This window comes from Uranotaenia lowii, chromosome 3, assembly GCF_029784155.1.
Source record: "Uranotaenia lowii strain MFRU-FL chromosome 3, ASM2978415v1, whole genome shotgun sequence".
NCBI lineage: Eukaryota > Metazoa > Arthropoda > Insecta > Diptera > Culicidae > Uranotaenia > Uranotaenia lowii.
This window is the reverse complement of record NC_073693.1, coordinates 122,506,618-122,521,001: the sequence shown is the minus strand read 5'-3', so window position 1 is coordinate 122,521,001 and position 14,384 is coordinate 122,506,618. Positions and strand designations below refer to the sequence as shown.

General features: G+C 36.4%; 1 protein-coding gene across 1 annotated transcript; it reads right to left on the bottom strand.

Annotated features, from left to right (window-relative positions):
* Positions 1-3,632: 3,632 nt before the first annotated feature.
* Positions 3,633-13,420, bottom strand: LOC129757139 (glutaminase liver isoform, mitochondrial-like). The gene is made up of 6 exons (XM_055754262.1): positions 13,310-13,420; positions 12,794-13,245; positions 12,635-12,728; positions 11,476-11,558; positions 5,359-5,455; positions 3,633-5,290 (listed from the first exon to the last, which is right to left on the bottom strand). The coding sequence occupies exons 1-6, from the start codon at positions 13,406-13,408 to the stop codon at positions 3,701-3,703; spliced, it is 2,415 nt and encodes an 804-aa protein (XP_055610237.1). The 5' UTR covers positions 13,409-13,420; the 3' UTR covers positions 3,633-3,700.
* Between the last annotated feature and the right edge of the window lie 964 nt (positions 13,421-14,384).

The window sequence follows — 14,384 nt, the reverse complement described above, 5'->3', positions numbered from 1 at the left end:
CCAATTACGAACAAATACACCAAACTTTTATGAACGTAGCGTGTGAAATATCAAAGAAATAATTAGGTATAAGAGCACGAATCGGTGATTCTCTCGAGGCCCAAAGCTTTCGTTTGAGTTCTTTACGGAATGTTCAGGAATGTTTTGTATTAAATAAGATCTTAAGGAAAGTACGAATTTTAATGGAAAACATTCATCAGATGTTACGTTTTGAAAATTTTTCGCTGTCTGATTTTGTTATTCCTAATGCCATCTGTTAGCACTATTTGTTTTAAACAATAAGTTGGAAGTTTGCTAAATTTGGACAGCCTCTAAGTGTTAACCAGGGCTGCATTAAGCCATCGGGGGGCTCGGGGCAATTTTTTTCGGGGGGCCCCTATGATTCGATTTTTTTCAAATGCTATTCGAGAGAATACAAAAACTTTTGAACGTGTAAAAGAACTGGAGATGAGTTCAGTATATTGTCTTCAAAAAGCCATGTTTTCTGCGTAAAAGAATGGTATTTTTAAATAAAAATTGTTAGTAATACACGTGCAAACATTGCGGAAGGAAAGAGTTTAGAATTTTCTCAAAAATAAAAGCTTTGATTTGAGCTGCAAACTGCAAAATTTAATTCTAATTTTTTTAAATACCCTTATCACCAGCTAAAATTCACAGATTTAGAAAAAAAAGGCCGGATAGATATTTTAAATGATTTCCATTTGATCATTTATCGTCTGGTTTGTGCTTCATCGAGAAATATTTACCTAATGACAATTTAGAAGCATCATAAAGATTTGAAAAAAAATTAACAAAATAATTAAGTTCAAATTCCATAGAGATGCAGATATAAGAGTTCAAGAATTCAAAACCTGAAATCAGGTTTTGAACCAAAATTCAGTGTCTCAAATCTAAACTATAATTTCAAATCAAGTTTTGAGTAACAAAATATGAATTAAATTAAAAGAAAAGAGATTCAAAGCTACAATCAGAGCCGAAACAGCAATTGCTCCAAATATGATTTTGATTTTTTTATCTTTGAAAATAAAAAAAAACCTTTTCATGAGATGTTTATGAGTATGATTCTCATCTTATAATTTTTTTTAATTAATTGTTATTCTCAATGTGACAAAAGCCAAAGGGGTAGGGGTAGAGGTGATCGTTTGAAAAAAAAATTTTAGAATAGAGATTAAATGTTTGAAACACATAATCAGTTATCATTGAAAAAAGTCAGATAAGGAATCCAAATGAGTTAGGTACTTTGAACAAAGATCCTGTGTTCTCAAAATTCAAAAAAACCATGTAACTGAACTTCAGTTCTTGAAGAAACAACACAAAACTTGAAAATCTCAATGAATAGAATCTGAATAAAAATAAAATTAAAAAGATATAAATATCCATGTTAAGAGAACACTCAAAGATATTTGCCACTTAACTATGAGATCACTTTTATGAAAATGTGAGAATAATCATCACTTGGAAAATGATGTGGATTTTAACTACAGTAGGTGATCTAATTTTGGTTAAATCAGTTGAAATTTCAATACGAAAGTTCAATACAAATTTCACGCTAAGGAAAAAATTGGGATGCAAATTCAATGAAGAAACTCTGTACTGTTGGTTGGTCCAATTTAGGCAACTAAATTTTTTTTTAAACATTTTATTTTCAAAAATAGGGAAGGAAAAGGGTTCAGAATTTATAAACCAACGAAATTTCAATAATAATGGATGAAAAGTGAAAAGTTAAAATATTACCCGGTATCAACACGAATACTGCCCGAGTAAAATTCTGAAAAGTTTATCATAATGCTTCTCAGTTCTCTCTTAGCACTGTGAACCAATTTTGGCGAAATTAGCTGCTATTTTAGTACAGTATCCAATGTGCCATTACTTGGAAAGTTAACATAATAATAAACTTTATTATTGAGCAAGACGTTTGTATGCAATGAAAGGGTGGAGGTTTTTTTTTTGTTTCGATTATAGTCGTTTTACCATCTTTATTGCATTCGCGACTTTATCAACGTTACAGTCTTATCCGGTACAACTGTGTTCGATGTTTGCTCTTGGGCTCGAACTCACGGACATCGGCTCAGGAGACAACAGACTTGCCAACTGAGCTATATCACAAGCCCAAAGGGTGGAGATGTTTTCCTTTATTATTCTTGTTCTGTACAGAATATCCTGACTGATATGTTTTGATAAAAAAAAATTAAAATTTAAGGTGTTTTGCCTCATATTCTTCCTAATTTTTGTTTCGAATTCGGTTCAGATTATTTTTGTCCAGATTTTGAGTTGAAAATTTTAAAATTCAATATCAAGATGTTGATATTATTAGCACGAAAAATGCGGGTGAACTTCTTCACTGCTAAATTGCTAACTCTAGGGGCCCCCCTTAACTTATGCCAGAGAATTCTTGATATTATTTCCCGGGCCCCCTTTAGTTTTTCAAGTTTTTATTCGGGTTTTATAGTTTTTATTTCTTTTCATAGATTTGTAGAAATTGAAGTTGTATGATCAAAGTAATATAGATACTTTTTTCCCTCGGGGGGCCCCCCTGAGCCGGGGGGCCCGGGACAATTGCCCCTTTTGCCCCCCTCTTAATCCGGCCTTGGTGTTAACTGTAATGAATATTTTGACGGATTTTTTTTTCTGCTGGGGAGAGAGTCCACTGCGACCATTAAGTTGATCTATTGTAGTATTACCCCGCGTTACTATTTTTACTTTGCTATGCTACTTGACACCCCTGCACTATTGGTTGAAGTTGCAGTTGTTTACCGGTAGCACTACGAGCACACACATAATTAGGTAGGATCTCCAAGTGCAATCTAAGTTCCCTTGAAAAGATCCATCCACATGCATGTGCTGCATTATTGGGCGTACAATTCCAAGGTATACACGGCTAGCATTTCACTAATGCTATAACCGCCAACCTTCATCATACTATGTGTGCCAGGTTATGTCACGACCGGATTCGATCTCATGAACGTTGGCTTAGAAGACAAGTATGCTATCCTCTAGGCCACGATCTGCTGGCTATTTTGACGGATGGTGTGTAATGATGTTCTTACTATACTACATAAGTATTGCGGTTAGCTCGGGTATTCATAATTCAAACCTGAAGTATATTGACGGGTTGTCCATTTTTTCTCGAATGGCTTGAAAGATGCAACTCAGTGGACTTTTCGTTCTGAAACACTAGAAAAGCAGCTCTAAAGCAACTACTTTGATAAAATTCACAGACTGGATTATTACTTGAAGTCTCAACTTGACACTAATCTTATAAACATTTGTTATATTTGACGCTTCTTTCAGTATCTTTAGGCAGGTGTGCTCTTTGAAGCAGCGTATTGACTGGGATCATTAAAATTAAAAAAAAAAGAACAACTCAACTTCATGATATTGCAGCTAAGGTTGCCGAAATCACAGAAAAATCTATAATTTCAAAGAATTTTGAGCACAGAATCTGTGTCGTAAACGATATCATTTATAATTTAAGCTTTGACGACCCATTCAGCAGGAAACCAAAACCTGAAAAGAGTTAAGCTGAAAATCTAAACAGTAAACATAGAATATACAATTAATTAACTACGATAAAGCATTAAATATCAATGAATTTTGTTCTTTTTTATTACCGTTTGACTGATTTAGTCTACTGTTGGATAAAGGTTAATAATAGCTTCTCATCTACTTTGGACAGTTTCAAATGATTTCTGCTTCAACGTTACTTCAAAATGTCGGTTGATTCGCACTTTCCAGTGGAATCGCTTTTTAAACAATCCCGATCTGAGTTGTATCCTGTTTCGATACCTAGTTTCTTAGCCATCTCAACCTTCTCATCCCAAGCCTTGAGGAAGTCAACCACTGCCGTATGTCCGAAAGTTTCCGCTTCATCAATCGGTCGGTTACCCCATCGATCCTTCGCATCGTGGGGAACGCCACAATGCTCAAGCAGGAATTTAACACACTCAATGTGTCCCTCGGAACTAGCCAGATGAAGTGCCGTTCTGCCATCGTAATCGGACAGAGTAATGTCCATCCCCGAAAGTTTATGCCTTCTGAGTGCTGTAACATCCCCGCTGGCGGCCGAAAAGAGCAGGTTCACCACCGACAATCCTTTGGTTTCGTACCGATGCCGGCGCGGATCCTTTTTGTCGGAGATATGCTTGATATTTTCGTATAAATGGAAGTTGAAAATATGATTAAGTTCCTCGCAGAACTGCACACCTCGGCAGCTGTTACCGAGCGGGTCCAAAGGTGGAGACCACATGAAAATACCCATCACATTCGGAATAACCAACATTATCCCGCAACATACTCCGGACTTAGCAGGAAGTCCAACTTTGAAAGCGAACTCTCCAGAAAAATCGTACATGCCACAGGAATGCATCAGAGAGAGAACATCTCGAACGTTTTCGGATTGAAGGATTTTTTCTTCCGTCAAAGGACAGATACCTCCGTTTGCAAGTGTCGAAGCAATAACGGACATCGACTCACACGTAGATTCCATTGAACAACACTGGAAGTAGAAATCCATACATTCTCGAAGATTCGTTTTCTCCGGAAAACACTTGTGCTCGCGCATGTAGAACCCTAACGCATAGTTTCGATCGGCTGCTTCTCTTTCAGATAAAAATACTGCATTATTGAATCCAATCGCATCACCTCCAGCCATACGACTGATCCTATTCTGCGTATAGTCGAATTTTTCCGCCAAAGTCATCTCCGGATGGATCAATGTCTTCAGCAGCGAGCAAATCAAAATCGCACCCGCATTGATCATGGGGTTGTGTGGCTTCTTATTGTAATCCAACACAAGTTCATTGAAGTTTCTACCACTAGGTTCTTGTCCAACATACTGATGAACGACGTCAGATCCCAACTTTTCTAGCGCAATCGCATAGGTCAATGGTTTACTACAACTTTGCAAGGTAAAAGGTACGCTCGAATCTCCAATCGAGAATCTTTGACCATCAACTGTGCAAACACTTAACCCCCAAAAGTCCGGATTCACCCGCGCCAACTGAGGAATATAACTGGCAACCTTGCCGTCGGTGTTGCTCTTACACTTCCAGAAGATTTCTTCGATGTCTTTGGTGAATCTCTGAAAGTCAGGAATAACAAACTGATGCCGAAAGGCACGCGCAATCAGCACAATGCTCGGCGCAATAACTGCTTTGAAGGTTTCCTTGTTCAGATTCTGCGTCAGTGGCGATCCTCCGTCATAGTTATTCAACTTGTGCACCTTTTTCAAGTTTTCCATCATCTCACCGATGCGAGGATCGTTCCTACGAATTCCGGTGGTTCGAAGGGCCTTCGAAAAAGATTGAACAATTAACCTCACAGAAGATGTCATGAAAACGCATTCAGAAAATTTCTTACCGCCAGGAACTTTCCAATGTTCAACAGTCCCGTTTCCTCATTTTTGAATATATCGAAAAGCATATCTTCAGCATGCTTTTTGTCCGAGTCACGTTGTCTAGAAGGTGTAAAAACAATATAACATTAGAAGATTTTTTTTTTGCATAAAGAGGTTTGTCGATTTTGTAGAAGTGATTTTTCTGTTTTTGATCTGAAAATACAATTCAAAATAGTTTCCAATGCGCCTGCAGAATCAATCTTTAATCTGAAACCCTTTTTAAAAGAATCGAATAGTCATCGACGGAGAAATTAATAATTTTGATTGCCATTCTATGTTAAACTGCAAAATTTTCATAACTATTTTTGTTGATATGCAATCATGCTGTGTACATACATAGAGCTTTCAAGTGAAGTTAAGCGCAATGGTCTACCTGTTATTTTCCAAGTACTATGGACTTCGCCGTGCAAATGAAGTAGTTTTGAAGAAACAAATTCTTATAATCTTTGATAGCCACTAGCCTTATGTACGTTACACTTAGCATGTAATACGTATCCTTTTTTAGGCCGGAACAAATTTGAAATCCTTCTTTTGTCACTTCGAGTTGAGATATCATGAGGGAGGGGTAAAACAATTACCAAACTTTTCAATAAATTGGCAGGCAAGCTTTTTTGTTTGGAAACTAAAAACAATGTTACGAATTTTCGAAAACTAATGTGAATTACATATGATTGCATTCCTTGAAATTTTAAATTGAGGTCAGTATACATTTTGTAGTGTTTTCTAAGGATTCGTATGATTCATAATCGTGCGAAAAAAAATTCGAATTGTTTGACAGCTTTCGACAGTTTTCGAAATATTTACAAATAATCGTTTCTTCTAAACTCTAATTCGAATTGAATATTGTTAATGTTTGTCTAAATATGAAAACTCGATAATGAAAAATTGCAATGTACTATTAACCGTTTTTACGCCATGTAGGTAAGTTAGTGAATCACATTAAAATAAAAGTTTTTTTTCTTCTTTCCTTTTATTATGACAAAATGAACCTTACTTTACAATAACTCAAATTTACAAATATATACGTAATTGTTATATGAATAATAAAGCTGATAAAGTATTCTGCGATGATTTATGCTCTAACGAACTTTTTAAAGATAAGTGCGCTGAATATTTCTAATTAATAGAATAGAAATTTCTTAAGTATCGTTTTTTTTTCATTTTAAGATATTATTTTTTCGTTGATTTTTTTAAACAAAAAGTTCAACAAGAAAAGTCACCTCTAAATTCTGATATATAGTTCAAACTTCTGAAACCTAATAAAAAGTTTTGTATTACAAAAAAAATTCTTCAATTGATTCAATGGTGTAATGTTTCAAGAAATCTGTCCAGTTTTCAGTCAACAGTCTCTACTCTCAAGTATCACTACTACGAGTTCGAATGTAGTGAAAAGGTCTCCGTCTCGAATGGGAGCAATACAAATAACACAAAAAGTGAATCTCAGTGGAAAAGAAGTTTCCTTTAAAGAGATTCACTTGGAAAAAGGGAATTAAATAATTAAATAACTACTTGTACTAACGCTAATACTAACTAATACATATAACTATAAACAAAAAAAAATTAACTTATAATTAAGATTGAGTAAGGAAAAATATTTAAAAAGCTGGTTAAGTTGTTGGTCGCGTATCAGCTAAATTTCTTTAAAATGTTGTATAGATTTGGTCTTAAAAATGTTACGATTATTGGTGTTTTTAATATGCTCTAGAAGGTTATTGTACTTTGTAGGACCTATAAAAGAAATTCGTCGTTGCCCGAGGCTAGAAAACGATCTGCATCTTACAAGATGATTAGCTTGCCTAGTGATATGAAAACTTACACCTGTAGTGAACGTCAAATTCTGTAAATAATAAGAGGAATTTAAATTGTCAAAGCCAAAAAGACATGTTTGTAAATCACATAATTGCGCTAACGATAAGATATTGTGAGATCTATCAGAGTAAAGTAATTTGGAGGAATGTCGGCTGGGAAGATTAAAAATAGTTTTTAAACATCGGTTTTGTAAAACTTGTAGCCAAGAGAGCAAGGATAATGCTGCTCTATCCCAGACAGCTATTAAATAATTTAAATGAGAGTCCACAAACGCGTAGTAAAACTTTAAAATGACGTGACGCGGTACAAGGTTTTTTACTCTCCATATAATACCACTGAAAAATGATATTTTTTTTTTGCAGATTATCAATGTGATAGGACCAGGTTTTTTTTTCGTGTACCTAGTAGGATTCCCAGATATTTGAAATTAACAACTTTTTCAAAAACATAGTTTAAAAAACCTGGATCCTTTTGCGGTTGAATCTCCTTTTGGGATGAGCGAAAAATCATGTATTTTGTTTTCGTTGCAATATTGGCAGAAAAATATTGCTGTAAGATCACTAAATCCTCCTCCATATTTTTGATAATGGTATACGTGGACATTTTTCCGGGTATAACAGAGCCGTATCGTCCGCAAAAAGACGTGGTAAACCATGAAGTGAAGTTTCAATAGTTAGAGACAAATTGTTTTCTACCGATTAGGTAACTACGGATGAGATCATTAGCGATGCCCCGGTTCCAAAGCGTTCTAGTTTATCGAGGAGAACATTATGATCGAGCGTATCAAAGGCTTTTTTAAGGTCTAGGAACAAACCACCAACAAGTTTTTTACAATCAATGTTTTCAACTATTGTATCGACCAGTTCACCAATAGCAATAAGAGTGCTTGACCCAAATCTGAATCCATATTGTAGGCGATAAAGCACATCATTATCATTCAGAAATGAATTCATTCTGACTATCAATATTTTTTCGAAGACTTTGCTAAAAACACTCAGAGTGGGGATGGGTCGATAATCATTTATATCAGTAGGGTCTCCATTGGTGTGACTCTAGCTGTTTTCAAAATTTCTGGATAGATTCCTGTTTCTAAAATATTGTTCAATCATTCCGAAAGAATGCGACCAAAGGACTCAGAATGGGTTTTCAAAACGTTAGTTGAAATTTTATCAGATCCACAGCTTTTTTCTATTTTTCAATGACTGAATCGTAAGCAAAACTTCAGCAGGAGTTGACGGTCGTAAGAAAATTGAACTAGAGATCCTATCTATTCTTGGCAAGTAGTCGTAGGAAGGATCAACATTAATATTTTGGGCGAGAGATTTGCCAATGCCTGTGAAGAAGTTATTGAGTGTTTGACACACTTGACGTTTATTGTCGATTTGGACATCATTAATTCTGAAAGTGATTGTTGACACGTTTTTTGTTCTGCCCAACATTGAGTTAATTTGTTTCCATGATTTCGAGTGAGTTTTATTGTTAAGAATATTTTCATAGTACGAACGCTTACAGTTTCTTTTAGAAATTCGTTGGTAGAATGATTAAATAAGAGATCTCATGAAATGGTACCGATTGGTAGGGCTGTGAACTTTGAACTCAATTATCTCGAAATGAAGTTCATGGCGTTCAGTTCGGTCTGGTCGAACCCCGACTAATTTATTTTAAGATAATGATTCGATTTTTTTCAATTTAGATATCATGTGTCTTTGTAGCAACAATCCACGCCTTTTTTTAATTTAAAATATCTACTCTCTGGAGCCACTTTTCCATGGAATATTTCCTAGTTTTTTGGCTTTATTGATGGCAAATAACCATATTTCTCCACAACGGGGCTTGTAAATATGTGAAAAGTCATTCGTACAACATTCCAACAAGTTATGTTATAACAACACACACGCATGACGCAATCCGGCAAACTGCTAGGTTACGGAGTGATAACTGTTTGAGAACATACAAACTCTACGGCAAACAGTCAAATCAACTGAATCAAAGCAATCGAAAGATTCCTTTTAATTCAGCCACGGTAAATGAAAAGTTCATATACCAGTATTTCGATAGCAACTTATTACCTTCTTCAGTGAACGTTTTCGATTGATTCGTATCAATCGAAAACGTTCACTGAAGAAGGTAGTAAGTTGCTATCGAAATACTGGTATAAATATGAACTTTTCATTTACCGTGGTTGAATTAAAAGGAATCTTTCGATTGCTTTGATTCAGTTGAATCATTCAACCAAGTAGGCTCACAACACAACAGAGAGTCAAATCAAAGAGTAACTAATAAAATGTATTAAACTATCGAAACCCACGTCTAGCTTTACTGAAAAAAGTTTTAAAAGCTGACAAAAAACGAGAAGTATGGTACAACATTTGGAACGGATAGTGTCGAAAGTGATGCAAAAAAATGCTGGGAACAGTAACAATGACGTCACCATTCATACCACTGCTAAAACACTGCAGCTTTTCAGTTGCCTCCAATCAACTTTTGACGTAGAATTACGTCTTACGGCAACACTATAGGGGGGTAAATTGAAATCCGCGAACGGATCTCGCGTCACGAAAAACGCCTCTTTCAGAGACATCTTTCTTAAAAGACATACCATGTCTGCTTAACGTTGATTGGCTATTCGAAAATAAAAAAAAAAACTAGGACGCCCGGCCCCTTGATGATTTTTGTTTTTTCCAGCCAACGAAAGTTATAAAAGAAGGAGTCGACTAACTGTTTGGTTCATTTGTTAAGAGAAACTCAAACTGAACACATGTGCAGCAGCAGAGATGGACAACAGCGCGCCGGAAAAAATTAAGACAGCTGAGATGATATCACACACACACACACACACACACACACACACACACACACACACACACACACACACACACACACACACACACACACACACACACACACACACACACACACACACACACACACACACACACACACACACACACACACACACACACACACACACACACACACACACACACACATACACACACACACACACACACACACACACACACACACACACACACACACACACACACACACGCACATAAACAGACAACACACGCGCATAAACAGACAACACACGCGCATACCTCCCATCACATCCCATCACAACCTCCCATGGTACATCACCCACCAGCCGCCGCCCTCTTCCCACATCACCCATCATACTTCCCATCCCCATCCTTCGCTCACAATCCACCCATCGCACACCACCCACCCATCGCAAACCATCAACCCATCGCTCACTACCACCCACCCAACCTCACCACCCATCGCACACGTCCACACACCCATCGCACACCTCCACACACCCATCGCACACCTCCACAGACCCATCTCACACCACCCAGCCGTCACATGCCACCCACCCATCGCACACCACCCCACACCCATCCATACCGCCCACTCAACGCACACGACTACCAATAGTTTAAAAAAGCTCAAGAACAACTCTTTGAAAGTATATGGCCCTGAAAAGGGCCGTTTATAAATTTTGGATGAAATTAAAACATGGTTAATCTAACGCTTTCTCCGGAATCCTAGGTAGGAAATCAACATTTTAAGTTAGTGATTGCAATGTGATCTGAAGGGAAATGAAAACATAATACTGATTCCAACGAGACGCATAAAGGCTAAACAGTTCGAGAGCTTTTGCACTGAGTCAAGCGTTAAGATCAAAGCAGTCATTGAAAGCTATTCTCGCAAGCGTTTGATACAAAGCTCGTGTGTTGATAACGTTATTTGCATAACTACCGGGCGCAATCATTTCGACGACATCGGCTTTGTTTCTGCTTATACTTATATTTAATTCGCCTTTTGTTATGCAGTTAAACAAGCTGCATACTATCTATATGGGTCGTTTTAGACCATTAATAGGTATTAAAACGACAATTTAGGGAAGACTGACTTTTCTTGAAGATCATTTCCTTCAAAAAATTCGACATACTTTATTCTAGGATGCTAATTTAAGACGAAAAACACATTGACACAAGACAGGCTGTCGTAATTCTACGTGAACTTATCGGTCGTTTCTTATATACAACCTCTGTAACTTTTTTTTGTCAAAATTTTGGCTTCATTTCCTCCTCCGCATCTGACCATCAACATTTTTTTTAAATTTTAATACACCATGTTATAGCCATCATGGTCCAAATTGAAGTAACAAATAATTCGATGAATTCAAATCATACACATAAATGTACACATACGAAGATACTTATTGTATTGTTGGAAATTTGTGATTCAACTTGCACACTTACTCTGTTGTTATGGCGCTTTGCTCCACCTCCTTGTAGAAAGCGGCTCGCTTGCTATAGATTTTCGGCAGTATAGGTACTCGTATCTGGAATGGAGTAGAATAGGTAGTTCTTTATGCAAAAAGTTGTTAGTTGTTAATTACGTGGAGTTTGGCAAAAAGTTGTAAACACAATGTTATGCAAATTCTAAAAATTCCCTTAAAAATCCATTCGTTAACCTACAAGAAATGCAGCTACCTTTTCAAATTCGTCAAACATTCTGTGTTTCGTATATTGAGGATATAAAAATGTGAATATGTTTCAAACCAGGTACGTCATTCACATTTTTCAAAAAATTCTATATGGTGACTGAAACAATTTTGACAGTTTACTGATTGAAAATTACCATTTTTACATCACCTTTTACATTTTTCATGGTCATGATATTAAAAAAAAAAATCCTAACACGCAACATATAGCTTCTAACTTCACCTATCTTAGGTAATAGGCAGAATTTTATTAGAGTAGCTGGTCTATAATCTTTTTTTCAAAGCTTGTTTTTTTTGGGGATTTTGTTTCCTTACATTTTGAATATAGTAAAATTCAATTGTTGTAGCTGTAGTAGAGTTCGAGTTACGTTACGAAGTTTTCAAAACTATACATTTTGTACAAATAAGTTGAGAAACAAGAGTTTGCGATTTTAAGCTAGAGTGCCAAATTGACACTCAAGATCCCAAATTGGAATTTTGTTGTCTGAGCTTTCAAGAAGCATCCATAAAAAAGTAATGATACAAAACTAAAGGTTTTCATAAATTCATTGAGTGTCCCAGATTTTTTTTTAATTTGAATGCACTCGAATAAAGTTATAAGCCGACAAACTTCTAATAGTGTCCTGTTGATTCTCTAGATCGGATGAGGGTTAACACATTGCGGGCCAAATACGAGATATCTGGTTTTTTAGCTCGTGGTAAGTGACCTGTACTTAAAAACGGAACTCAAATGATATAAATTTATCAATGAAACTATATTCTACAAAATTTAACACAATACTTTCGGTAACTCAAGAATTTATAGAATTTGTTTCGAAGGTTTTGAGACATGGAGCGACAAATTTAGGTGTTTCCCGGTTTAGATATTTTCGCGGTTTTTAATGTAATAAGATGTGTAAAGTAATGTAACTCACGGCAGAATCCGCAACATTTTCTGGAGTTAACTTTATGCGAACCCATTTCTCGTTCACATTCTCTAGTTTCTTTACGATACCACCAATAAGATAACTGAAATAAACGAAAGAAAGAATAAATTTGAGATTCGGTAAAAATCGCAGTGTTTTCTTAATTACTTTTTAGCGAATTCCTTCCAGGAAATTTCCCTGTAACCCATCTCGAAGTACGCAATCGATGTGATCAGAGCTAAGCCGGTCAACGCTCCAACAATCACCATTTTCTCTTTTTCGCCACCCTCTCCGCTGCCAGATCCACCGCCACCTTTTTCTCCTCTGGGCTGTGAACCAAACATTCTAAGGTTCCAGTCGTTTTTCGGCGGGCCTTGCTGAGACTCCTGTGGTGGTACATTTTGACCACTGCTAGAGGACGAGCCTGCGACTGATGAAGTCGGTTTGGCATCCGATTTCGCTGTTGCGTTTTTCTCGGAGTGTGCCCTTTTGCTGCCAGCCAGTCTGTGATACTTTTTAAATTCCTTTAGAGGCTTTTCGCAGAACAGCTCAATGCGGTGCAAACATTCGCCCCATATTTTGTTTCTGCTGAATCGAAGACAACTAAAGCTACGAATTATCTGCCGGATAAAGGAAATACCTTATTACAAAATTTTACCGAAATACACGAAAAAATGTTCAAACCTTGGCCTTATCGGTTGAGTTGACTGTGCGATGTTTACGACTCAATCTAGTCAGAGTTGATTCCAGCTTACGAACTGACGAAAGTGGCCTATATGCCATAATGCCATGCCATATACGAGTGTAGATTGCTACGATGCAGAAAAAATAACAGTTTTGACGTTGTATATGAAAGAATCAACCACCTGGCTTAAGGTTTCACTGGTTCTAGCATTTAATTACGTAGCGCATCAGAGTCGATTGATGTTGACTTGATTACATTTCGAATGCCGATCTTTCGCTCCCGATTAGATCACTCGACTGAGGATCATGAGTCTTAGCCAACACTAAGTAGACTTCTAAGTCTACTTCTGCTATTAAAGGGAACCGTTTATGATTGAAATGGCGAAAAAACTATCGAATGGATTAATCTGGAAGCTCTAGGAGAAACATGAAAAATGTTCCGGTGAAACTTGATCCATGCAATACTTTTTAGTAAATATTGGAGACTCAGGCTAAGAATGCTATCTCGTAGGTACATTTTCTACCCAAAATACGTGCAAAATTGGGCAAAACCCAGGAGTTGTTCAAAAAAAATCAAGAAGAAAAATATTTGAACGTTATTTTTTATCGTTACATATCAGCAGATTTTGAATCGTATTTTTGGTTTCCAAAAAAAAATCATTAATTTAGCTGAAAAATTGTTTTTTTTAAATTACAATACCCAACTCAATTTGATTTTTCAAATAAGGTGAATACCTTTGCCAATTTTTTTTATCAATCTCTTAAATATAATTTCTCCTCTCAGGACATAATTCAATTTAAATATTCAACAGATTTTAGTGAGTGAACATTTGGGATAAATTACTGAAATAAGTGGCACTGATTACTGATCTACAAGAAAAACACTGAAATGGATTACTCTCTGGAGCCACCACTTTCGACACATAGTGGCTGAATAAAGTCCGCATGTGTGATAGGCTCTCCTCATGACTCCCAAATCTAATTAATTCCATTTCTAATTCAGAGAATATATTTTTACCATTTGAATTAAGAGTAAGTTCACTCGTGTTGGGAAAAGTGGTAGAAACTGTGAAAC

Bases quoted from the DNA above. Each gene is read 5' to 3' on its own strand.
- LOC129757139 (XM_055754262.1), bottom strand. From the start codon at position 13,408: ATGGCATATAGGCCACTTTCGTCAGTTCGTAAGCTGGAATCAACTCTG. The intron at 13,246-13,309 runs GTTTGAACATTT...TTTATCCGGCAG, and splicing joins ACTCAACCGATAAGGCCAAG to ATAATTCGTAGCTTTAGTTG. The intron at 11,559-12,634 runs GTGAGTTACATT...ACTCCATTCCAG, and splicing joins AAAATGTTGCGGATTCTGCC to ATACGAGTACCTATACTGCC.